At 37.6% G+C, this 27,661-nt stretch overlaps 1 protein-coding gene across 4 annotated transcripts in view; it reads right to left on the reverse strand.

Moving 5' to 3' along the window:
* ARHGAP32 (Rho GTPase activating protein 32) overlaps positions 1–27,661 on the reverse strand; it is a 411,930-nt gene that overhangs the window by 259,935 nt on the left and 124,334 nt on the right. For 2 of the 4 annotated variants that reach the window (XM_049857307.1, XM_049857306.1), the window contains exon 1: positions 25,510–27,648. The exons of 1 other annotated variant lie outside the window; for it this stretch is intronic. In XM_049857307.1, coding sequence (XP_049713264.1) covers positions 25,510–25,625 — 116 coding nt within the window. In that variant the 5' untranslated portion in view covers positions 25,626–27,648. Of the gene's footprint in view, positions 1–4,904; positions 7,317–25,509; positions 27,649–27,661 lie in introns of those variants that run through there. One more of the 4 variants, XM_049857309.1, reaches the window with a different exon arrangement.

The raw sequence follows: 27,661 nt of genomic DNA on the forward strand, positions 1-27,661 counted from the left end.
AATATATACCATTTAGAAATAGCAAATAATAATAATAATGCAAGTCTTATGAGGCTTACAATACATGGAAATTAAAAAAGCACAAAGATTAGGAGGAGTACATGCAGTCAAACAATCGCTGGATTACCCCCATTGGTTGAGAAATGAGTAAGTCAAAGACACACATTTTAATCTCTGTGGTAACCACTAAAAAGGCAATAAATGAATGTATAGCAAAAAAACCTAGTAGAGAAAACTTTTTGCAAAATAAAACATAACTAACTAATCCAAAAGAAGGCAGGAAAGGAAGAATAAAAGCACAAAGTACAAAAAAGACAAATTAAAAATATAACTATATCAAGATAGTAAGCTTAAACCCAAGTATATTATTAAAATTTTTTTAAAAGAATGGACTAGTTGGCAAGGACATACAGAAATTAAAACCTTCATATACTGCTGGTGGGAATGTGAAATGATGCATCCACTGTGGAAAACAGGTTGACACTTTCTCAAAATCTAAATCATTGAATTACCATGTGATCCAGCAATTCCACCCCAAAGTATTTAACCAAAAGAAATAAAAATACATGTCTACAAAAACTTGCAAATGAATAGTCATAGCAACATAAATCATAATAGCTAAAAAGTAGAAACAACCCAAATGCTTATAAACTGATGAATGGATAAACAAAATATGCTAGATCATAGGATATTGTTCAGCCATAAAAAGGAATAAAGTACTGATTCATGCTGCTGCATGGATAAACCTTGAAAACCTTATGCTGAGCCAAACAAGTTTGACACAAAACCCACATGTTGGATATAACAGAGAGATGAGAGAAAGAGACAAAAGCAATATTTAAAACATACTGCCTGAGAAGTTTTCAAAACTGATAAAAGACATCAAACTACAGATTTTCGTAAGTTCTACAAACCTCGCGCAGAATTTAAACAAAACAAAAAAACCTTCGGTATAAAAAACAAATGATTCCATTTATATGAAATGCCACATAGGTAAATCCACAGAGACAAAAAGTAGATTACTGGCTAGCAGGGGAGTGGTAATGGGAGCAACTGCTAACCAGCATGGGGTTTCTTTTTGGGTAGATAAAAATGTCCTGGAATTAGATAATGGTAATGGTCGTACAACTGTGTGACTATGTTAAATGGCAATGAACTGTATACTTTAAAAGGATGAATTTTATGCTATATAAATTATATCTCAGTAAAAAAAGCAAATTAAAATACAAAGAGCCTAAGATTGGATTTAAAAAAACAACTATATCCTTAGAGACATACTTTAAATATAAGAACACACACACAAAAAAAAAAAAAAAAATGGGTAAATGATGCATGCAAACACTAGCCAAAAGAAAGCTGGCATAGCTATATAAACAAAGTAGACCTTAGCAAAAGGTATTACTAGAGATAAAGCAGGGCATTTCATAAAGATAAAAATGTTGATTCAACACATTGATAAAATACATCTAAAAGTTGTACGCAACAATGCAGCTTCAAAATACGCAAAGTAAAAGCTGAAAGTACTAGAAGGGGAATACATAAATCCACAATCACGGCTGGAGATTTTAACAAACACTTCTCAGTAACTGATAGAATTAATAGACCAAAAATATATATACATGTACGGAAGATTTGAACAACCCGATTTTCCAACTTGAATTAATATAGAACGCTAAACCCAACAACTGCAGAATATACATTCTTTTCAAGTGTATATGAAATATTTACCAAAAGAAAACATATGCTAGACCATGAAGCAAGTCTCAATCAATTCAAAGAATCTGAATCATAAACAGTATGTTTTGTGACCACCACAGAATTACACTTAAAAATCAGCTATGGAAAGGTAACTACAAATTCTCCCAAATCTTTTGAAATTGAGAAATACAACCTTGAATAACTCATGGGTCAAAGACACAGAATCACAATGGAAATCAGAAAATATTTTACCTGAATGACAAAGAAAATACAACATATTAAAATGTGTGGGATATACCTAAGCAGTAGTTAGACCAAAATTCTCTACATGAATTTTTTTTTAAAAAAAAAAAGACATGTTCAAAAATCAATTACCTAAGTTTACATCACAAGAAACTAGAAAAAGAACAGCAAATTAATCCAGGGAAAGTAAAAAGAAAAAACTGGAGATAAGAAATCAATGAAATAGAAAACTGATATATAACAGAGAAATCAACAAAGCCAAAAGTTGATTCCTTGAGAAGTTATAAAATGGACAGCCACTAGTAAGAATGATCAAGAAAAAGTGGAGAACACACAACATAAAGAATAAAAAGGGGGTATATCATTAGAGAGTCTACAGACATTAGAAAGATCTGAAGACACTGAAAACAACTTTATGCCAATGTGACTGGAAGTTTAGTTGAAATGGACAAATTCCATGGCTAACACAACTTACCAAAACTGAAACAAGACACCAAAAATTTGAATAGTCCTATAGCCACTAAAGAAATTGAACACGTAAGAAAATTCAAAGGCCAAGTGGATTCACTGTTGAATTCTCCCAAACATTCACAGAATAAATAACACTAATCCAGAGAATAAAAATAAAATGAACACTTCCCAACTTGTTCCCTGAGGCCAGAACAGCCTTCATAACAAAAGCTGATAAAGACATTACAAGAAAATCATAAGCCTGTATTGTGAACATAGATGCAAAACTCCAAAACAAAATATCAGCAAATCAAATCTAGCTGTACATAAAAAGGCGAATACATAGTAACACAACCTTGCTTACTGAAAGTGAAGAGGACTTGAAGAACTTACTAATGAAGATCAAAGACCACAGCCTTCAGTATGGACTGCACCTCAGCATAAAGAAAACAAAAATCCTCACAGCTGGACCAATGAGCAACATCATGATAAATGGAGAAAAGATTGAAGTTGTTAAGGATTTCATTTTACTTGGATCCACAATCAACAGCCATGGAAGCAGCAGTCAAGAAATCAAAAGACACATTGCCTCAGGCAAATCTGCTGCAAAGGACCTCTTCAAAGTGTTGAAGAGCAAAGATGTCACCCTGAAGACTAAGGTGCGCCTGACCCAAGCCATGGTATTTTCAATCACGTCATATGCATGTGAAAGCTGGACAATGAATAAGGAAGACCGAAGAAGAGGTGATGCCTTTGAATTGTGGTGCTGGCGAAGAATATTGAATATACCATGGACTGCCAAAAGAATGAGCAAATCTGTCTTGGAAGAAGTACAGCCAGAATGCTTCTTAGAGGCAAGGATGGCGAGACTGCATCTTACATACTTTGGACATGTTGTCAAGAGGGATCAGTCCCTAGAGAAGGACATCATGCTGAGTATAGGGTCAGCGGAAAAGAGGAAGACCCTCAATGAGGTGGACTGACACAGTGGCTGCAACAATGAGCTCAATCAAGCATAACAACGACTGTAAGGATGGCGCAGGACCGGGCAGCGTTTCGTTCTGTTGTGCATAGGGTCGCTATGAGTCAGAACCGACTCAACAGCACCTAACGACAACAACATAGTAATCAAGTGAGTTTTAATTTAGAAATGTGAGTTGATTTAATTCTAAAATCAATCACTGAATTCACACTGTTAAGGGGGGAGGGAACATAAATCCTATAAAGACAAAATTTAATACCTATTCAAGATTTTTTTTTAAACTGATTTTGATGAAAGTTATACTTAAAAAAAAAAAAAAAACCAGAGCTAGCATCACACTTAATGGTGAAATACTGAAAGTTTTTCCACTGAGGTCATAAACAGGACAAGAATGCCTTCTATTCACCATTATACTTGAGGTCCTAGCAGGTTAAAAAAAAAAAGGGGTGGGGGGAGCCACAAGAAAAAGAAATAAAAATTGAAAAGGAAACCAAAATTCTCATTGTTTGAAGGTGATATGATTGTGCCCAGAGACTATCTAAAAGACTCTCCAACTAAAATAAGCTAATTTAGCAAGACTGCTGGATATAAATGCAACATATGAAACTCAAATGTATTTATATATAGCTGCATCATCAAGCAAAAACAAACTAACCTTCACCAATTATAGAATAAATTGTGCTCTTTTTTCATACAAGAGAATACCACACAGAAATGAAAAAGAATTACTGCTGCCACTGGCAACAAGAAATCTCATAAATGTTGAGCAACAGAAGCCAGACTAAGAGTACATGATATATAATCTTATTTACATGAAGTTCAAGAACAAGCAAAACTAATCTACTGTGACACAAGCTAGAATAATGGTTACCTTTGGGAGAGGTGCTAACTAGGAGGGGCAAGAGCCAGTCTTATGGGTTATCTTGACTGGACTGTATAAATTCATCAAGCTGTACACTTGATTTGTGGACTTTACTGTATTCAAGTTAAACCTCAATAAAAGTGTAAAAGCTTACTGTAAATGTTAGTTTAATAGATATAAAAATTATGCTTATATACATTTTGTGTCATGTAACAAGTCAGCTCCATAAAATTTTAATATCTATTCATTTAATTGACTCTTGTTCAATGTTTTTAAAACTGTGGAAATTTTATCTTTAAAGTGTTTGCCTTTTCACAGCTAACAGAAAAACCCAGTGTTAAGGGCTGTCAATCATAAAATCTGAAAAACCTAATGCTATATTTAAGAGTTTTCTGTAAAATACCTCCAGTCTTGAACCTGTATGTCTTCAGTCAAAAGAAAAATAGGAAAGAAAAGCACTTTCGTCAAATTGAAGGACTGTGGGAACCAGCCTTACCATCGTGTTTGCTTAAGTTTATTTAAGGTTTAACGAACCCTTAATATTTGTTTGAGATTCTCGTTTATAACTAATGAAAAATTATGCTTTCACACTGTTGATATTTCAAAGAGATATCCAAGTAGAGTTACCTTCTGAACACAAAATTAAACCACATTCCCCAAGAAACGCACCTCGTGGACTGCTGAATTCCAGGTATCTTTTTTCGGCCCTTGTACTAAATTTCAAGCAGCAATAGACTTTCCTCTTTTCATTCTCCCAATCTGTGTTTTTGTTAATTTCTGGTTCTTTGCCCAGTTTGGTTGCAGGTCTGTACCACTTGTAGCACCTGTGTTCCCACTGGTAGCAACAATGATAGGTGAATTTTGTTTTATGGGCTGGTCAGTTGGTGAACTTCGACAGATAGAGGCTGACACCTATTTTCTGTTGGGTAAGAGACAGCAGGGATCGTAGTGTGTTAGTCAATCTTTGTCCATGTAGGAATATGTCTCGCTGCTACTGGAGAGAAGAAAGCAGAAATGTAAGGTGGGAAGATTCATGCTCTGTTTCTTTCAGCCGTGGCTAAGGTCGTAAAACTGAAGTAACAACTCCATGTGTCTCTGGAAAAAGCTATTACCTGTCTTTGGAAGGTGTAATATATTTTCCTATCTTCACCGGATATTGATAAATTCATTATGAAGCCTTTTAAAATACAGGAGCTTTGTCCTGGTTGGTTTATATAGGCTAGTAAGTGCTTCCGGAAAATTTAATATCCCTGGAATTCCTAGTATATAAAGAAACCGAACTTCTAGTACTTTAAATATGCTAGCCTTTTCCGCGGAGAGATCAGAACTCTTATGCACTGCTGGTGGGAATGTAAAATGATACAACCATTTTGGAAAACAATATGGCGCTTCCTTAGAAAGCTAGAAGTAGAAATACCATATGATCTAGCAATCCTACTCCTAGGACTTCATCCTAGAGAAATAAGAGCCCTCACACAAATAGACATATGCACACCCATGTTCACTGCAGCATTGTTCACAATAGCAAAAAGATGGAAACAACCTAGATGCCCATCAACAGATGAATGGATAAACAAACTATGGTACATACACACAACGGAGTACTATGCAATGATAAAGAACAATGATGAATCTGTGAGGTACCTGATAACATAGATGAATCTGGAGGGTATTATGCTGAGTAAAATAAGTCAATCACAAAAGGACAAATATTGTAGGAGACCACAAGTGTAAAAACTCATAAAAAGGTTTACATACACAAAGAAACAATCTTTGATGGTTATGAGGGAGGGGTGGAGTGGGGATGGAAAAACACTTAATAGACAATAGATAAGTGGTAACTTTGGTGAAGGGTAAGACAGTACACAATACTGGGGAAGCCAGGACAACTTGTACAAGGCAACGTCATGGTAGCTCCACAGACACATCCAAACTCCCTGAGGGGCTAAATTGCTAGGCTGAGGGCTGTGGGGACCATGATCTCAGGGAACATCTAGCTCAATTGGCATAACATAGTTTATAAAGAAAATGTTCTACATTCTACTTTAGTGAGTAGCATCTGGCGTCTTAAAAGCCTGTGAGCTACCATCTAGGATACTCCACTGGTCTCACCCCTTCAGGAACAAGGAGGAATGAAGAAAACTAAAGATAGAAGAGAAAGATTAGCCCAGAGGACTAATGGACCACATCTACCATGGCCTCCACCAGACTGAGTCCTGCACAACTAGATGGTACCTGGCTACCACCAGTGACTACTCTGACAGGGATCACAATAGAGGGTACCAGACAGAGCTGGAGAAAAATGTACAACAAAATTCTAACTCAAGAAGAAAGGCCAGACTTGCTGGCCTGACAGAGACTGGAGAAACCCTGAGAGTATGGTCCCCAGACACCCTTTCAGCTCCGTAATGAGGTCACTCCTGTGGTTCACGCTTCAGCCAAAGATTGAACAGGCCCATGGAACAAAACAAGACTAAAGGGGCTCACCAGCCCTGGGGCAGGGACTGCAAGGCAGGAGGGAACAGGAAAGCTGGTAATAGGGAACCCACGGTTAAGAGAGGAGAGTGTTGATATGTCATGGGGTTGTTAACCAATGTTACAGAACAATGTGTACTAAATGTTTGATGAGAAGCTAGTTTGTTCCATAAACCTTCGTCTAAAGTACAATAAAAAAAAATTAAGTGATGTCTAAACAATACATAAATAAATATGCTAGCCTTTTAAGGGGGGATTTTAACTAGAGGGAATTTCTCATAGAGACAGCTAATGTCAATTTTTTTTTCCCCCAAGAAACCAAACCAAAAACCCACTGCCGTCGAATCAATTCCAACTCATAGTGACCCTATGGGACAGAGCAGAACTGCCCCATAGAGTTTCCAAGGAGCACCTAGCAGATTCGAACTGCCAACCTCTTGGTTAGCAGCTGTAGCACTTAACCACTACACCACCACAGTTTCCTTACAAGAAACAGAGTTCATGTAATCATCTCCGGACAAATCACATTTGTTTGATAATTATGGTTTTTAAAAAGTCATATCTTGTGCCTAATATTACCAGTATTGAATACAATGGAAGTGCACATAGGGTTTTTTTTTTTTTTTAATAAGATTTTGGATTATTTTCTCATGAAGCAACTGGTTAATCTGAACTTCCTAAACTTTTTATAATGGTTTACTGATCAAATAAAGTCCTACACAGTGCTTAAGATTATGAAAAATATAAAACTGTGTATTCCACTACACTGAAGTATAATTCTGACAAATTATATCAATAATACTAATGTTCTGCAGTATAAAGCTTAAACATTATTTACAGGATTCAGAGTTAATTTTAAGGCTGAGTTAACACTGAGTTAAATAACAGATAATGCGTACTCTTGCATTATTTCTAAGTAAGATGTACATTAAAAGGGTATGTGTACCTGCAGAAGGTAGTAATACTACGTGTGTTCATGAACCCTGCTGTTTGCTAAAATACTTGTTGCATATGACAAAAAGTTCTCAAATACCTCTCCAGTTTCTCTCTGTGAAATATACTGGTTACTTTCACTAAAAGCTATAGTTAATGGATACACTGAGACTGGAGGAATTTACCCTCCCCCAATCTGCTGCCTGGAAACATTTAAACCTTGAACTGAAACTATGACCTGAAGTTATCTTCAAACTAAACCATGTTGTTGTTGTCAGGTGCCATCAAGTTGGTTCCAACTTACAGCGACCCAATGGACAACAGAAGGAAACACTGTCTGGTCTTGCTCCATCCTCACAATCGTTGCTATGTTTCAGCCCACTGTTGCAGCCACTGTGTCAATCCAATTCAATTAGAGTCTTCCTCTTTTTCGCTGACCCTCTGATTTACCAAGCATGATGTCTTTCTCCAGGGACTGGGCCCTCCTGATATAAGTGAGATGATGAAGTCTTTGATTTCATCATTAAGTACATCAAGTCCTCTTCACTTTCAGCAAGCAAGGTTGTGTCAATCTGCCTATTATAGGTTAATTAGTCTTCTTCTCTAATCCTGATGCTGTGTTCTTCTTCATATACACCAGCTTCTCAGATTATTCGTTCATCATACAGGTTGAATAAGTATAGTGAAAGGATACAACCCTGATGCACACCTCTTCCAATTTTGAACCATGCAATACCTCTTGTTTTGCTTGAATGACTGCCTCTTGGTTTATGCACAGGTTCTGCATGAGCATAATTGTTCTGGAATTCCCATTCTTTGTAATGTTATCCCTAATTTGTCATGATCCACACCGCTGAATGCCTTTTGTGTAGACAGTAAAACATAGATAAACATCTTTCTGGTATTTTCTGCTTTCAGCCAAGATCCAGCTGACATCAGCAGTGATATCCCTCATTCCATGTCCTCTCCTGAATCCAGCTTGAATTTCTGGCAGTTGCCTGTTGATGTACTGCTGCAACCATTTTTGAATTATCTTCAGCAAAATTTTACTTGCATGTAATATTAATGATATTATTCAATAATTTCTGCATTCCATTGGATCATCTTCCTTTGGAAAGGGCATGAATAGTTTAGCTCATAATAAATAATGTTTGCCTTAAACATTGTGCGCTTTTAAAGAATCACTCATATGAGATCAAAATTATGACAGTAACTCTAAAGCGCAGATGAGAACTTTATGGGACACAGCTCTAAGTTAACAGTGGTGAAACAATATGGGCAAAGATAATGAGACTAGTGACACAACATGATGGGTGTAACCAACGTCAATGAAATATACAAGTAAAAACTGTTGAATGGGTCTATGTTTGGAGCCCTGGTGGTGTAGTGGTTATGAGTTCAGCTGCTAATCAAAAGGTTGGCAGTTTGAATCCACAAGTCGCTCCTTGTAAATGCTCTGGGGTAGTTCTACTCTGTCCAATAGGATTGCTATGAGTCAGAATCGGTTTGAGAGGGAGAACACAGTACAGTGAGGGCACGGATGGATTTTTGGTGCCTTCCCTGGAGATTTGGTTTTGGTTTTGGATTATATTCCTGAAACGAATAAACCCTGAAGAGATGCAAGTAAGTGTTAAAATTTTACCAAAGTTGGATCAGTTCTGATGGGTTTATCCATAAGACTAAAAGACATACTTTTTTAAAGATTAAAGATTATTTTAAGGAGCTTAAGAGTCCTTTATGGCTAAATATTATATTAGAGGACAAAAATTTGGTTTTCTCTGTAATAAGACTATTCTTTACCATCTATATAATTTACCCAGAGAGAAGAGTTAATCACTAGATTAACTTTCTGGGCTTTATACTGAGTTAATTATCTTCTTGATTATTAAAAAACAAAAAACAAAACCATTAAAACCAAAACCTTCCGAAAGTTCCCCACTACTGGAAGAGCGTGGTTCATTAAAACTGTGTTACCTTCATCAATGTTTATTTAAACGTTATATTGCCATTTTGACTCTCAGGCAGTCAAGCCACATCAAGTGATTAAATCTCTTCTGAAAACTCTTTGGGTTTTATGTTCCCAAGATTCTAAACTCAGAAGTAAAATTTTCAGGATGTCTTTTATACCCAAAACTATCTTTGCAGTTTCCCAGGTGGTCACTAAAATGTCTCAAATATTTGTTCTTTCATTGTATTATAAAAGGAATGTGAAAAATAATTAGATTTGTGGGCATGCTCCGGATTCTTCAACAGCTCAACACTAATAAAAGAGCTGCGTATCAGAGCTGTCAAAACAAGAGAGAAGCTTTATTTTGCTCCAGTAAAATACTGTTAAAATAAATATGTTTCATAGACTGTACACTTTAAAATCTCCAGGGAAGACACCAAAGGTCCATCAATGCCCTCACTGTCTGTAGTATGTTCTTCCTCTCAGGGGAAACACTGATCAGATTCTCGGAAATAGTTACGTGTTATGCACCTACAGAGGAACTCACTCTCCTCCATTCTACATTGTTGGTCATTGTAATACATCAACCACGGCCATTCAGCCTTAAGATCAACAGTCTTCCCCTTTCTCTCATGCTTGCCTAAAACTCTGATATTATTTACAGGAAAGAAATTGAGTCTTCAAAGGGGATCATCTCAGGACCCTGGTGAGAAGAGCTACACCAATACTCTTAATTACTAATACTGCAAAGAAGAGACTCCACAGACTCAAGAACAGACTCAAGCATACAGACTTCTGAGCTGGCATCATTTAGATAACTGTAACACCATATGGGTGGATTTTTAGGGCATGTTTTCAAAGCACATGACTTCATGAACACAAATTGCTGCCCTAATAGCCAACGGACCAAGAATTCATTATACCGGACTGTCTGAACTGCTGAAGGGCATCTTCTTGGTGTTATTTTCTACGTTTCTTTCTTCTTGATCTATCTCTAACCTTCAGTAGACTGAAATGGAACAGTCTTTAAATGACATCTTTTCCCTTTGATCCCTTCCAATTCAGAAATAAAACCTTCTACTGAGTCCCTTTACTTTTAATGGCAATGTAGTCACACATAGAAGTTCATTTGCCCTCCTTTTTATCATAATATAACTGGACAAAACAACTGTGAGTCAAAGACATTATCTAGAGTGACATATTTGAAAACAATCTCATTCAATGGGGTATGACAAGTCCTTCGTTAAGAAAGAGAGTTGTAATTTATGTACGGAACCAATGTCTACAAAACCTTCCCAGGAAAATGGTCTGGTACCTGTTCCATGACTTAGCATCCAGGTAGTAAAGATGCAGACAGTTAAGAAAAGTCACTTCCTAAGAGGTCAGGAACTTTAGCAGGTTTAAGGAACCTCAGTAAGAGAGGAATTCACCCACATTTATAGGTACTGCAGAAAAAAACAACGGAGGTCAACTTCTTGGGTTTGATTTCCTAGCCTCAGAACAGAAGGTGATTAAAAAAAGAAAATTCTTAGAATAATAAGGGCTACGGAAAATATAATCTTAGATTCCGTATGAGATCTCCAGACAAAAGTTAATTTTCTGGCTTTAGTAGTTGCTGAACACCATAGTGAAAACTAAGTTTGCTGGCCATATTACAAGGAGGCTTCTGTGTAACAGCTAACCCTTCTTACTCCACCTACATAAATGCATCAGACCAAAACATAAAAAGAATACAGCTTGCTTTACAATTTTAAAATATGAGGTTATTTTCTTCAAGAAAAATTACCCAAAACTTGGAAATAGGCAAAAGGCATTACGGCTTATCATTTTAGTATCTTATTGGGTACTAAGAGGCCATTCCAGGGATGATCTGGTTCTTCAGAAGTGTGTACCTTGTTTGACATGCTATTTACTACAGATTATTTTACAACTCTGTAAAAGCAGGTGTTGACTGATAACGTCATGCAAATTGTTTCTGTCCAGGAGAAAAGACAAGCCCAAAGGTTAGTTTTATCGCTCTACAGGACATCAACAGTTTTGTAACTGATTTACCATTTGATTCAAGCATTCCTTCTTTTAACCATTATAAATACTTCCCTCTCTCCAATTCTCTTTGAATCACCCTCATTAATGAATTAAATTGTTGACATTTTCTTACTTTTAAAAAAGGTTGTCATATTGGTTAAATTATAATTATTGCTTTAAAAGATTCATCTTTTTTTTTTTTTAACTGAACTTTAGATGAAGGTTTACAGAACAAACTAGTTTGTCATCCAACAGTACAAACACTGTTGTATGGCATTGGTTAACAACCCCACAACATGTCAACACTCTCCCTTCTCAACCCTGGATTCCCTATTATCAGCTTTCCTGTTCTCTCCTGCCTTCTAGTCCCTGGCCCCTTTAGTCTTGTTTTATTCCACAGGCCTGTTCAATCTTTGGCTGAAGGGTGAACCTCATTACTGAGCTGAAAGGGTATCTCTGGGGGCCATATTCTCAGGGTTTCTCCAGTCTCCATCAGGCCAGCAAGTCTGGTCTTCCTAAAACAGCCATCTTTTAAGTTCTATACCAATATTTAAAATATGAAGAGGTGAACTATAAAAAAAAATGTGAAGAGGTGAAAGAAAAACAAGCTGTAAATATTCCCCTAAATAAACATAACTGTTATGTTAACAATGTTATCTGCTACTCTTTAGGTATTCAATGAAACCTCACTAACTGAGTAGTTAATAAACTGTATCAGAGGAAATTGGAAAGGCTTGGCAGCAATATTCACTGTCATATCTTCAATATGAACAAGATAAACATTAAGTGCAGAATCTCTCATATGGAGCAATTTTACTTTATTCACTACAGTGTAAAGCAGGTTAGGGAAACTTTAGATTAATCTTAGGAGCTTCATTTACCACCTACAAACCACATCATGGAGAAAGAGTACGAAGGAATACAGGGGGGTGCTATATTCCAAGACACATATACCCAACCTGAAGTAGGAGAGCAGAAGGAGGACTGACCAGGGGACAACTGTATTGATGGCAAAAATGGAATGGAGGTTGATGGCGAGGACCTGCATCAATAGCCAATTCAGACTTTGAGGCTAACCTGGAAGCAGGAAGCCCCACCTGCAAACCCCAGCTACTATGTAACTTCCAAATAAACCAACATTAACAATTTTTCCCTCCCTCCTGCTTGGAGGAGGGAAGAATTATCATTTATTCTGGGTCCTCAGGTCATACACAGTAACTCACTGAGGTATGTAAAATCCTGAGTCAGGGATTATTCCACTCCAGCAGCTGTCACTACCCATTCTCCTAGGTTCTCTTCATTATGTGATTGAAGCAGTGCCGAGTGTACTCTGGGGATCCCATGCAACATGTACTTCAGGGTTGGACAATCAGGATAATTCATGAATCTGACCCTTGGGATGGGCCCAGGTACAGCGCCAAGACTCAACCCTACCAGGCCCATAAAGAGCTAATCCCTGCGTTTGTGCTTCGTGGTGAGAAGGCATTCAGACTTTCCCACTGGAAATGTGAGGCTAGAAGTGCTGCAGTCGGCCTGACCCCATCTGCAGACCCCTCTACATAGAGAACACCAAAGCTGAGAAGGGCTAAGGAGGGATTCCCATCTGAGGACCTTATCTGAGCCCTTGAACTGTGATGTGTCTGAGGCAGACCTACACCTACGTATTTCAATTATGTGAGCGAGAAAACCCTTCCACCCTTTTCGGATGGAACTGGGTTTTGGTCACTTCCAACTGAAAATGTCTGATATACTATAATTCTCAATATACTATAATTTTATCATGCAAAAAACAAAAAGGTATAGTGAAAAATCTTCCATCTCCAATACGCTTAATGCTCACCCATTAAACTTCCTATTTCACAGGGTAGTCAGTTTCTTAAATATTCTTTTAGAGTTTCTTTATGCAAATATGTAAATACATATTTATATATATGTAAGGATACATTCTTATGTATAAAATACATATCCATACATATAAAAAGCAAAGTAGAAACAATGAGTAAATGTACTTTTTGTGTGAAAAAAATGGGAGAAGAGCTTTATTTCACTATTATCACCACCCTATTTTAAAAGCCTTAAAAAGCAAAGATGCCACTTCGAGGACCAAGGTGCACCTGATCCAAGCCATGATATTTTCAATCACCTCATATGAATGTAAAGGCTGAACAATTAATAAGGAAGACCAAAAAAGAATTGATGCCTTTGAATTACAGTGTTGATAAAGAAGAACGAAAAAATCTGTCCTGGAAGAAGTACAACCAGAACACTCCTTAGAAGCAAGGATGGTGAGACTTCATCTCATGTACTTCGGACATGTTATGAGGAAGGACCAGTCCCTGGAGAAGGACATCATGCTTGGTAAAGTAGAGGGTCAGCGAAAAAGTGCAGGGAAGACCCTCAGTGAGATGGATTGACACAGTGGCTACAACAATGCGCTTAAGCATAGCAACAATTGTGAGAACTGTGAAGATGGCACAGGACTGGGCAGTGTTTCGTTCTGTTGTCCACTGAGCCCCTGAGAGTGGAAGCCGACTCAACAGCACCTAACAACAAGTTTTTCAGCCAAGATCAATTATCTAGTTTTTTTTAATATCTTCTTATTATCACATTAAATTTGAAAACTAACTTATACTGAACTCACGTTTTTATGGTGCTGAATATTCCTAGCTATGAACAAGGTATGCCTTAACATTTTCTCCACAACCCAGACCCAGTGCCATCGAGTCGATTCCGACTCATAGCGACCCTACAGGACAGAGAAGAACTGCACCATAGAGTTTCCAAGGAGCGCCTGGTGGATTCGAACTGCCAACCCTTTCGTTAGCAGCCGTAGCACTTAATCACTTAATCCTTTGTCCACATAGGTCTTGGAATTTCATATTAAGTTTATTTCTGGGTATTGTATCTTTTTTTGGTACTCTTGAAAATGGCACCTTTTCTTCCATTATATCCTCAAACTGGTTATTGTTTGATACGCTATTATTAGCCCTGTTTTGCAGGTAAGAAAGCTGAAACACATTAACATATTTCAGTCACCCCATGTGTGGCAGAAAATATTCTGGAAGGCCACACTTTCCAGCCTGAAGACAACACTGAAGCAGCTATTTATATCTCTAGAGACCTACCAGGCTGGTTGACAGACTCAGTGAATGCTCTCTTCAGGGAAGCTTCCTCATGAAAGCCATGGGAAAATAATTCACCAGTAGGCTTCCAATTCATGACTAAGCACATGTGAAAAAACAGCTCTCTCCCTCTCCAAGGAAAGTCAGGATGTTAAATGAAAGAAAATAAATCTTTAACAGAAAGATATGAGTGGCATTGGCATCTCACAGATTTTGACAAGCTTCTAGAAGACTAAAACCTCATGGGATCATATCGGCTGGCAAACCAAAAGAGAAACAACCAGAAATATAGGCTACATTTACACCCCTCTCCACAACTTTCCACAACAAAAGAGGTATTTTCCCCTAAGGTACTAATAAAAACTGGAAAAGCACTCTTTGGAAATCAAGTCGAAGGACTAGCACTCCTAATGTAGGTGTTTACACCTACGAGATGTGAGGCAGAAGCTAATACATCATGGAACTACTAAAGTCAGTACGATACGGGGAGGCGGCAAAGAAGGGCAGATATTTAGCCAAGCAGGTAAGAGCACACTCTCTGAAATGAGAATGAGTTGAAATTCCAGCTCCAGCCGATGTAGGGGGAGAAGCAGATTCTGAAAACAGATCCTCTGAGCTCCTTGATTCCAAACACCAGTCTCTACCCTTAGCAAAACCCCTGATGAGCCAGTGAGTGGTCTAATTCCTGGATTCAAGTAATGCATTTGGCTCTATGGACTTCTTAGGAAAGAGAACTGACTTGAGGTTTTCATCCTCTATGGCTAAGTGAATACCTGTAGATCAGGGTTGAGAGCTATGAGCAACAATTCCAATCTATGGTCCCAGAAAGATCTGGCCTGCAAAGATCTCTGAATCTGGGGACGTGGGAGGAGGATAAAAATGGCCCTCATAAGTGTTTGGCTTCCTGGGTTCCTCAAATAGGCACTAAATGGGTGGGGCTGAGTCCTCCCTGCTCCTGAGGCTGGCCTAATAGAGGAGACCAGGGAGCAGAGAGCCCTCTCCAATCACATGAGCAGAAAACTACAGCCTGCTTTCCATAGCACCAGCTGTCAATACTCTGCCTTCCAATCATCTGAAGGACTGATGCCATTCAGTATACTCCAAGAACAAGGCCTAAACTCCAGTGACCTTTAAGGAAAAATAAATTAAGGAAAGCGTCAAGAAATTTAACCCCCCCAGACCCCCCAGCCCAGAGGAGAAGGGCAAGTCAGGGGCAAGACCAGATCAGTCAGAACAAATAAAATGTATGTACTTCATGAATAAAGCTGCAGTGCTGGAATAGGAAGACAAGACCCTGAATTTCTTATATAAATATATATTCCATATGTGTGTATATATTCTATCATATGCTGTATATCATGAATCCTTAAAAATGAATTGTCTACTCAAATTAAATTTGGAAGATTAAAGAAGATGGCATATTAACTCTTGAATGAGTGGCCTAAAGAACAAGTACAAGAAGTACTTTGCATCACAAAATAAAAACACAAAGAGAAATACATCATGAAAGAAAGGAAAAATTAGGAGATCTAACGCAATTAATAGATTCCACAAGGATTCTACAGAGAGAAGAGAAGCAATAATCAAATTAATAAAACTTCTTCCCTAACATGAAGATTTGAATCTGTAGATGAGAAGTCCCTGAGCTCCAAGCTAAAAATTTGATGACAAAAAATACATAACTAAGGGTAACAAGAAAACCTTCATGCGTCACGCAAAAGGAAAAAGTTATTTACAAAGGAAAAGAAAAATTGGCGTTTGACCATTTGCAAGAAATCGTTATACATAAGCCAGGGAGCTTATCTGATCAAAATATGCAAAAAAAAAAAATTCAATCTAATAACAAATGAACCACACCAGACACTTTTAAGGTGGAATATGATAAAGAGGAGAGAAAACGATAGCAACCCCTAAGCAAAAAAAAAAAAAAAAAAAAAGCAATGATACATGTAATTAAATCAGAGTGAATGACAAAAAATCCGTATCAAATGGTGATCAGCAAATAAACAAGGGGTGGAGGTGGGGTGGGATGGAGACAAATACAGAATTTCAAAAGTCTCATCTAGGGGAAAGAGGATGGAGAGAAAGAGAAAGTAAGACTAATCTTTATTTGATGAGGAACTGAGGTAGAGGGAAAAGAGAGAGCCATGGCAGAAAAAGGCACCACCCTTAGGTGGAAGAAATTCTTTTATTTTCAAATAATAATAGAGAAAATATACAACTGAATAAAAAAGCACGGACAGGGAAGCTAACTGTTAATTCAGGAAAGTAACAATACAGCAGAACTTCCAAAATTAAATATATGGGAATATTTGCTTGTTCTAATTGTGATCTTCCTTGGCTAGGTACTTGATGTTCTTAAAAAAAAGAAAAGTGACTGTATTACTTTTATAAATATAGTTTAAGATGTTTCAGAAAGTCTCATTTACTGTGTTTTAAAGCACAAATGACTGAGGAAGTTTACTATTTCAGTTGAATGCAAAGGTTAAGGAAAATGGTTTTTTTAATGTTTAAACAAGTTAATAACCAGGAACTTTTATATCATTTTATATAGTTTCTGACTCTAAGGGCATTCTTGAACATCAAAACACTCAGACAGACATGCCAAAGAATTTAATTACTGAAATACCTAAAAAGTCTTGCACTAGCATGCCTCATATTTAAGACAGATTTATGTCACAGATTATAAAGACAACTGAATGGCTAGGCTCCAATATTACATAAAATTTTCTGAGATTATGGGATGTTGACATCAGACTCTGTTGATTAAAATTAAATTAACTACGTGGGGTAAAAGTTATATCTAATATTGAAAGGCTATATTCAGAGCTAAGCGATACCCCAGATCATATCTTCAAGGTTACACAGCAGTATAAATATCATTTTTAGCATAATACACATTTTTGGGGGGGGAGGCATCTTACCTAATAGATTATTAAGCGTGAGACGCCTTTGATAAACCATGCAGTATAAAATGGGCCTTGGCGTGATGCTGCTCTATATTCCAACAGTTAATTATTAATGCTATGACTCTATCCTTCCAGACTGATAAAACTCCTTATACAGAATCCCAAAACCAAGGATTTCTGCAAAAGACAAAAGGACCGTCATGGTATTAAACGCAGTGACTAGTGAAATAGCAGCTTTGTGGGCTTCCAGGGATTAAAGTCATCCTAGTTGTCAAAGAAAAGCAGGTATCCAGCAGAAATACAATATCATAGTTCAGACCCTTGCTACCTACCTGGACTATTGTGGTATCTTAAACTCATAGTACCATTTCAAATAAGGCAGAGAATTAATAAAGCAACCAACTAATCAATCAAGTGTATGAGCTATTATTAGTACTATAATGCTACAAATAGCCCTGGTGGCCCAGTGGTTAAGTGCTCTGCTGCTAACCGAAAGATCAAAAGTACAAACCCACCAGCCACTCCAAGAGAGAAAGATGTGGCAGTCTGCTTCCATAAAGATTACAGTCTTGGAAACCCTAAGAGGCAAGGTACTATAGGGTTGCGATGAGTCTATTCGACAGCACACAATAACAACACCACAATGCTATAAAACAATTAAAAAAAAAACCATTTAAAAAATTAAAACGTGCTCATCAAATCACCCAGTTTAACTGGACTCAGAAGTTTCTCACTTAAAATCAGTTATATTATAATGGAGATAAAAGTGAAGATCTGATTGAGAAATGTGGGTACCTGCTGTGAGTACCTGATTTTAAAATGACACAAATCTAAATACGTGGCTCAATTATATACTATATTATCTGTGACTATTTCAAACTATATGTCGTATTTGCCAGGCTGATTATTTGCCAGTACTGCCATATTACAGAAGACTAAACAAGATTATAGGATAATCATTTCTACCCTCAAATGCCAAAGAATTAGAACTTTTCATGACTGTGGGTTAGTGATGACTTCTAGAAGTCCAATGTCACATCTTTAAAAAGCCATATTATGGTGTGTATTACTTTACTTTCATGTTGACTGCATCATCTACACGCCACTGGCGCTCAGAAACTACTCAAAGGAGGAACTTTGGAACTGAGATATCAGCTGTAACCTCTTGGAAACTATTACAACACCCATTCCTGATAAAAACTCTCAGCCAAATAGAGCTAGAAGTGAAATTCCTCAACATAATAAAGAGCATTTATACAAAACCAACAAACAACATCATCCTAAATGGAGAGAGACTGAAATCATTCCCCTTGAGAATGGGTGCCAGACAAGGATGAGTTTTATCACCACTCTTATTCAAAACTGTGCTGGAGGTCCTAACCAGAGCACTTAGGCTAGAAAAAGAAATAAAGGCCATCCAGATTGGTAAGGAAGAGATACAACTATCCCTATTTACAGATATGATCTTACATACAGAAAACCTCAAAGAATCCGCAAGAAAGCTACTGGAACTAATAGAAGATTTCAGCAAAGTATCAGAATAAAGTTAACATACAATAATCAGTTGGATTCCTCTACAACAACAACAAAAAGAACTTCGGAAAGGAAATCACCAAATCAATACCATTTACAATAGCTCCCAAGAAAATAAAGTACTTAGGAATAAATCTAACCGGGGACACAAAAAAACTATACAAAGAAAACTACAAAACTATTAGAAGAAACCAAAAGAGACATACCTAAGTGGGAAAACAGATCATGCTCATGGATAGGAAGACTCAACATCGTGAGAATGTCAATTCTAATCAAAGTCATCTACAGATACAACGTAATCCCGATCCAAATTCCAACAGCATTCTTTAACAAGACATAAAAACAAATCACCAACTTTATATGGAAAGGGAAGAGGCCCCGTACAAGTAAAGTATTATTGTAGAAAAAGAACAAAGCAGAAGACCTCACTCTACCTGATTTCAGAACCTATTATACTGCCACAGTAGTCAAAACAGCCTGGTACTGGTACAACAACAGACACATAGACCAATGGAACAGAATTGAGAACCCAGACATAAGTTCATCCATCTATGAGCAGCTGATATTAGACAAAGGGACAAATGCCCATTAAATGGGGAAATGACGGTCTCTTTAACAATTGGTGCTGGCACAACTGAATGTTCATCTATAAAAAAAAAAAAGGAAACAAGATCCATACACAAAAGCTAACTCAAAATGGATCAAAGACCTAAATATAAAACCTAAACATTTTTGTATGAGAAATTAACTTGACCTGTAAACTTTCACCTACAGCACAATAAAGAAAAAAAAAAAAAGGTGGGGGGGGGATGCAAATTAAAACAGTATTTTTTTTACTTATCAAATTGGAAAAGATTAAAAGATGTGATAATTACTTGGTGTTGGCAAGGATATGTGGACCCAGGTATTTTCATATACTGTGCAGAGGAGTTTAAAGTGCTGAACTTTCCCAGAAGGCAATCAGCTAGTCTACCTCCAGGAATCTGACTTTCAGAAATACTCAAAGACACAAAGCTTTATGTACTAAAATATTCATTGTAATACTGTTAGTAGTAACAACAACAACAACAAAAAATAGAACCAGCCATTCATAGCTGGTTAAATAAGCTATGCTGCTTTGATATAATGGAAAATATGCAGCTGTTAGAAAGAATGAGGAAGAACTGTTTACACTGATACTATTCTGTACTGATATCTTGGCGATATTTTTGCATACACAGTATGATCTCATTGGTGTAAATAAAAAAAAATTGGTAATATTGTCAAAGAGGTAGATGACTTAAGCTGAAACTATCGGTTAACTTCCTTGTAAAAGCTTGAGGGGGGGGGCTTCAAACGATAAAGATCATGGAAGAAAAAATAGTGGCAATGCTAGGGGCCCTGATACACAGCATAAAGAGAATATAAACCATAATTAACAAAGCACAGAAACTGGATAACTGAGAGCTTGTAAAAATTAAACACTTAAAATCATCAAAGGACTTCACCAAAAGAGTAAAAAGATAATGTACGGACTGGGAAAAAAAATTTTGGCTACAACAGATCCAACAACGGTCTAATCTCTAAAATTTATAAAATACTTCTACACCTCAATAACAAAACGACAAATAATCCAGTTAAAAAATGGTCAAAGGATACAAACACACACCACTACGTAAGACATTCAGGCAGCCAGCAGACACATGAGAGTGTGCTCTTCTCCATCATTAGCCATTAAAGAAACGCAAATCAAAACTACAGCGAGGTACCATCTAACCCCCACAATACTGGCACTAATTTAAAAAAACACAGAATAACAAACGTTGGAGAGATTGGGGTGAGACTGAAACTCTTATGCACTGCTGGTGAGAATGTAGAATAGCACAACCACTTTAGAAAACGATATGGCGCTTCCTAAAAAAGCCTAGAAATAGAAACACCATATGATCCAGCAATCTCACTCCTAGGAATATACCCAAGAGAAATAAGAGCTGTTACACAAACAGACATACGCACACTCACATTCACTGCAGCACTATTCACAAGACCAAAAAGGCGGAAACAACCTAAATGCCCATCAAAAGATGAATGGATAAACAAATTATGATGCATAAACACAATGGAATACTATGCAATGATAAAGAACAATGGCGAATCTGCGAAACATCTTACAACATGGGTGAACCTGGAAGACGTTATGATGAGTAAAATGTCAGTCACAAAAGGACAAATATTGTGGGAGACCACTCTTACATGAACTTAAGAAAAGGTTTACACACAGAAAAAAACACTGATGATCCTCAGAGTGAGGAGGGAGGGGGTAAGAATTCACTAACTAGACAGTACACAAGGAAAAGACAACACACAATATAGGGAAAGTGAGCACAACTGGACCAAAGCAAAAGCACAGAAGTTTCCCAGACGCGTCCAAACCCTTTGAGGGACTCAGTAGCTGGGGCTGGGAGCTGGGGACCACAGTCTCAGGGGACATTTTTAAGTCAACTGAAGTAACACAGTTTCATAAAGAAAATGTTCTACATCTGTCTTTGGTGAATAGCACCTGGGATCTTAAAAGCTTGCACTTGGCCAGATACAACTCTTGGTCCCATGCAGTCTGGAGCAAAGGCAAACAAAGAAAACCAAAGACACAAGGAAAATACTAACCCAAAGGACTAAACAACCATAATGAACCAGAGATTCCACCAGCTTGGACCCAGAAGAATAGATGGTGCCTGACTACCACCACCGACCGCTCTGACAGGTCTCACAAGACAGTCCTAGACAGAATGGGAGAAAAAGGCAGAACCAAAGTCAAATTCACAAAAAAGACCAGACTTACTGGTCTGACAGAGTCTGGAGGAACCCACGAGACTACAGCCCCCAGACACTCTGCTAACTCAGAACTGAAACCACAAAGAATAGACAGGCCTATGAAATAAAAATAACACATGAGGAACAGGCTTCTTTAGTTCAATCAAATATACAAGACCATATGGTCAACCCCTGTCCAAAAGCAAGACGAGAAGGCAGGAAGGGACAGGAAATAGACAAATGGACACTGGGAACCAGGGGTGGAAAAGCGGAGCATGCTGTCACATTGTGGGGATTGCAACCAGTATCACAAAACAATATGGGTATACATTTTTTAATGAGAAATTAACTTGAAATGTAAACTTTCACCTAAAGCACAATAAAAGTTTTGAAAATAAATGAAATAACCAATAAAAAATTATTACATAGCAGAGAAATGCATTTAGTAGCAGATATATCAAAAATGTTTAATAAAACTAAAATCTTCCACTTTCAAAGTAAGTTAAACCTGGGTTCAAATTTTTGCTCTATGATGTGACAGTTAACTCATGTACTGTATATATTTGGCTCAGTATACAAAAAAAAAAAAAAAAAATTTTTTTTTTTTTTTTTTTAGTATACAGTATATAGTAAATTTCAAATAAAGTTTTTTTTTTTCTTGGAAGAATTAAATAAAACGTCATTTTCCCTTTCTGCTTCATATTCCCACTTCTCACTTGTACAAGGACTCTTCTAATGGTCTCTAAAAAACCAGTTGCTGCCTAGTTGACTCCAGTTCCTGGCAACTGGACATATCGAGAGCAGAACTGTGCTCCATAAGGTTTTCTTCTTCTTCTTCTTCTTCTTCTTCTTCTTTTTATTGTGCTTTGGACGAAGGTTTACAGAGCAAATTAGCTTCTCATTAAACAATACACATATTGTTTTGTGACACTCGTTGTCAACCTCATGATGTGTCAACCCTCTCCCCCCCTTCACAACTCTGAGTTCCCATTACCAGCTTTCCTAGCTCCTCCTGCCTTCTTGTTCTTGCCCCTGGGTTGGAGTACCCATTTAGTCTTGTTTTATGGGCCTGTTTAATCTTTGGCTGAAGGGTGAACCTCAGAAATGACTTCAGTACTGAGTTAAAAGGGTGTCCACAAGGTTTTCAATGGCCCATTTTTTAGAAGTAATCTCCAGGACTTTCTTCCCAGGTGCCTTTGGGTGGACTCAAACTTCGAACATTTCAGTAAGCAGCCTGGTATGTTAAATGATCTCTAAGAACTACTCCATTTAAGGACTCTAAGGATCTCTGAATATTCTAGTCTAAAAACCATTTTATCACAGTGATACCATAGGTAACACAGATTATTAACCTCAGTCTATGAATGTGAATCACAAAATGAGAGATGTGTGAGTCAGCGGTAGACAAGCTTGAATTCCTGCCATGAAGGAAACTGAGCAACTTCCTACAGTCCTAGAATACAAGAAGTATGCTTTCCTCCAATCAAGTGCAAAAATAAGGGCTAGTCCAAGAGCTCCTGGACGCACATTAGTGCCCCTCTGAGAACACTTCCTCCTACAGCAGACGGCAGCTGGAAGCACCGGGAACACAGACAGTTTAGGTGTGGTATGGCCTTATTCTCTTAGCCGCGTTGCCTCAAGTGATGCAATGCCATTCTTTTAAGGCGGAATTTAAAACCTAGGGTAGAAGCTATTCAGGGATAAAGAATAGGGTATAATCTTTGCCCTCATCTCATTAAGAGTGTGTGTGTGTGTGTGTGTGTGTGTGTGAGTGAGTCAGTGTGTGTGTGTGTGTGTGTGTGTGTGAGAGACGGGAAATTACCTAGCATGTAACCTATACTAGCAGTTTGGTTCCATGTGTATAAGGACACATTTTTAAGGGAACCTTTTTTTAGTACTTTTCTGTACAATTTATTTTTATTATTAAATCGGCTTTACAAAAACAACTCTCCTGCTCAACAATGAGTCTACTATTTGGCGCTCCTGAGTTATAGCTCATCTACTGCCGTCCAACCCTTCCCCTACAACACCCACACACACACTTTTTGTGGTAGGCATTTCAGCTGGAACGCCGTGGTGTTGTGAGAACACTCTGCTGCCACGTTTTCTCATGCCTTACTGCTGAATGGTGAGAAACACTACATAAAATGTCCCCTTACTTGATCTCTGTGCTGGATTTGTAAATAAAATAAGATCAAATCCCAAAGACATAGTTGGTTTGGGAGAGCCATGGTGATTTTCAGACAGGAAATACAATTGTAAACAGAGGGCAAATGTCCTATGGTGTGATAGTAGCCACTAGTTCAGCTTCTCACAAGGGAAATGCTACCACACACTCCTGAGGAAAAGCTCCATCTTACACAGATTTGCTTTTATGTTTAACTGTCAAGAAGAAATCCCAGAGAGACTCCTGCTGCCTAATAAGTCACATCTAGCACTGCAGTACCAAATCTACTGTAACAAAAAACAGAGAATCCAATATACCCCAAAGAGACAAATACCCCAGAATAACCTACACGACTTTAATACGAGGTCAAACAGATTTAATACAAGCAAAGCAAAACAAATGATTTCTTTTCACTAACTGTTAGTAACACACATTGACCATATCAGAAAGTAAGGGATATATGTAACATATTCCTTATGGGAAAGAAGTGGCTTTCTCAAGGAAGGCTAAATACAATGATGGGTAGGAAAAGGAAGTTAAGATAAAAGGAATTTCATATGCTAATAGTCCACTTTCATACTCTGAGCATTAAATTATTTTTAATTTAAAAAATACTTCTTACTCATTTTGACTACTGATTAACAAATGAAGCATGGTTTATCAAGAGTTCCTAATTTTCAATCCCTTCTTTTATGTCTTTGGAAGTTTTAATTTGCTAACCTTGTATAATCAGTAAACAACTGGCGCTGTTCCCACAAGCTAGGTAAGACCTCTTTCTTCATCAATGCCACTGAATTTTGTGCATTTCTGAATGAACTATGAAGTTACAATTAGAGATTCAAAAACCAAGAAAAGGAGATGAGATATAAAGTCAGAGAAAAGCAGTAAGTCTCAAAGCCATGAAGTGACCAATTTGGACTTAATCAAAATTTTTCATACAAATGAATATGGCAAGAAAAAAATAAATAAGCAGCTATCCAGCACACATTCTAGGAAAAAGAGGAAGAAAAACCTAGTAGGAGGTACAAATTCCAAACAGATACAGGAAAGGTAGTAGCTCTGTATGAGTCCCTACCTGAAATTCCTGAAATTCTACTATAAAACCTGTTTAACACCTTTTCTTCCTGGTGTTCTAACTAGTCATTTAAAATGCATGTTACAAGCTCAGGACAAGTTGTAGAATGAATTGTACTATAAGGTAATAAAATACAACTTTAAACCTGTTCCCTTCAGCTCCAAAACTTCCCCTTGAGAAAACAAAGTCTTACGGAAAAAAGAATGAAAGACAGAAAATGGGGGTGGGGAGGGAAGGGGCGGAGGCGGACAGAGGGACAAAGGGTGACAGCAAGAGAACTGTGAATTCAATAATTACCTGAAGTCCTCTTCCCCTTCTCCCTCTTCACTGTCAGTCACCTGGGCTACCACTTCAGAATCCAACCAAAAGACACTATCATCTCCTGAAGTGCTACTTTCACTTTCAGTCTCCATCTTGTATCCAAAAAATTTAAACCTCAAGGCATGAAACAAAGAACACCAATGTTCAGATGGTTCAGCTCTAGTTACGGACACTCAGGTGTGTGGCTGAAACACATTGTGGGGCAGTCTATTTGACATGCTGGCTTAATTACAGCCGGGGCAGACAGGAAATCACATACAGCACACTCATTGCGTCTGACGGCAGCACCTGTGACACCACTGACCCCTCCCATTGCCCTTAGGCCCTATGACCCAGATAACCAAAAGTCCAAAGAAAGGTGACTTTTCAGCAATTACTTATTACTTATTTATCTCAAAGTTCCCAGTTAATAAGTTGAAAATAGGTATTGAAAAAGCTAGCTTTTCTTATTTATATCCTTTTGCTCTCTTAGACTGATGGAAGGTCAACAGAAAACTCAAAAGGATAACAGTATACAAAAAAGTCTTCCAGCAAACACAACAAGAGGCACAGCTAAGGAGGATCACAATTAATAGACAAGATAAACATGGACCTGCCCAACTGCCAACCTTCTACTATTATACACATCTCTCCTTCCACTCAGTAATAAGTGTCGTTCACACCTTTGCAGAGGTATTGAGCGGGATTAGAAGACAGGCTTCTCTATGGTCCTTTAAAAACAAAAAGTGTTACAAGTTAAAAGACACTGACAAATTACATCAAATAAAAGGAGGCAAAATTTATACACCTGCTTAAACTGCAGATTACACGATGGCAATAAAATCATCAACTAGGAAAGGAGTGAAAACTACCCCATAAATGACAATGTCAACAACAAAGTGCTACTCAGAGAACAAGCCATGTTGCTACCAACACTGACATGACGTATATTCATGGTTATTCGCCTTTTGCTGCAGAAGAACAAACAGCTGAGCCTTAATTTTCCACTAAATATGACTAGACATTATCCACTGGGATACCCTTGAACTTTCATAGTTAAAAATGAGATGAACCCATTAGCTGACTCTGCTTATACAACATTTTTTTCCTTTCTACAACCTACAATTTGTATAATGTGTTACAGTTTTCATACTGCTGCTTCAAAATTCTGTACAGTTTTAATCTACTGACTAAGCTACCGATTGTAATCAGAAGAGCCCTGGTGGTGTAGTGGTTAAGCGCTCAGCTGCTAACCGAAATATCAGCTGTTCGAGCCCATCAGCCCCTCCTGTGGGAGAAATATGTGGCCGTCTATTTCCATAAGGAGTAAAGCCTTGGAAACTCTATGGGGCATATCTACTGTGTCCTATAGGGTCCCTATGAGTCAGAATCGACTTAACGACACTGGTTTGTTTTTTTGTTGTTGTTTAGGACTATAATCACTGTATGTATTCTTCCTTCTTGTTGTTAGTTGCAGAGCCTGACTCATGCAGACACCCTGTGTGCAGTGTAGAATCATGCTCCATAGGGTTTTCAAGTCTGTCATTTTGGAAGCAATTTGCTAGGCCTTACTTTTGAGGCACCTCTGGGTGGGCTGAATCATCAACCTTTTGCTGAGTAGTCCAGCACTTAACCATTTATGCTACCCAGGGACTCCCTGTATTCCTGTTAGAAACTAAGCTTTGTTGACAAGGCTAGACACAGACTTAGCCAACAAACTGCCTTTGACAGCAGTTCACTTGGGAAAATTCCTGAACATTTTACACAGGGATATCTCAGAACAGGGTCTAATAATTTCCACTCAAGACAAATGCATACCAAACTTGGCCTGAATAATTACTGAAAATAATAAAAAATCATTGAGGTATCTCCATCCTATAACTCCTCTAACTTTTCGAAAGATTCTTAAGAGAAACTAAGCTTAATCACTTCCTCACTCCTTCCATTAAAATAAATTCTGATGGATCTAAGATTTAAACATAAAAATACAGCCATAAGGGAAAATCATGAGAAATCTTCAGTATCATCTCACAGTGGGAAAGTCTCTTCTAAGTATAATTTTTAAAAGCCCTGAAACCATAAAAGATTGATGTACTTCCCTATACAAAAACTGTAAAATCTTCCATAACAACAACAAAAAAAGCCAAAA

Source organism: Elephas maximus, chromosome 17, assembly GCF_024166365.1.
Source record: "Elephas maximus indicus isolate mEleMax1 chromosome 17, mEleMax1 primary haplotype, whole genome shotgun sequence".
NCBI lineage: Eukaryota > Metazoa > Chordata > Mammalia > Proboscidea > Elephantidae > Elephas > Elephas maximus.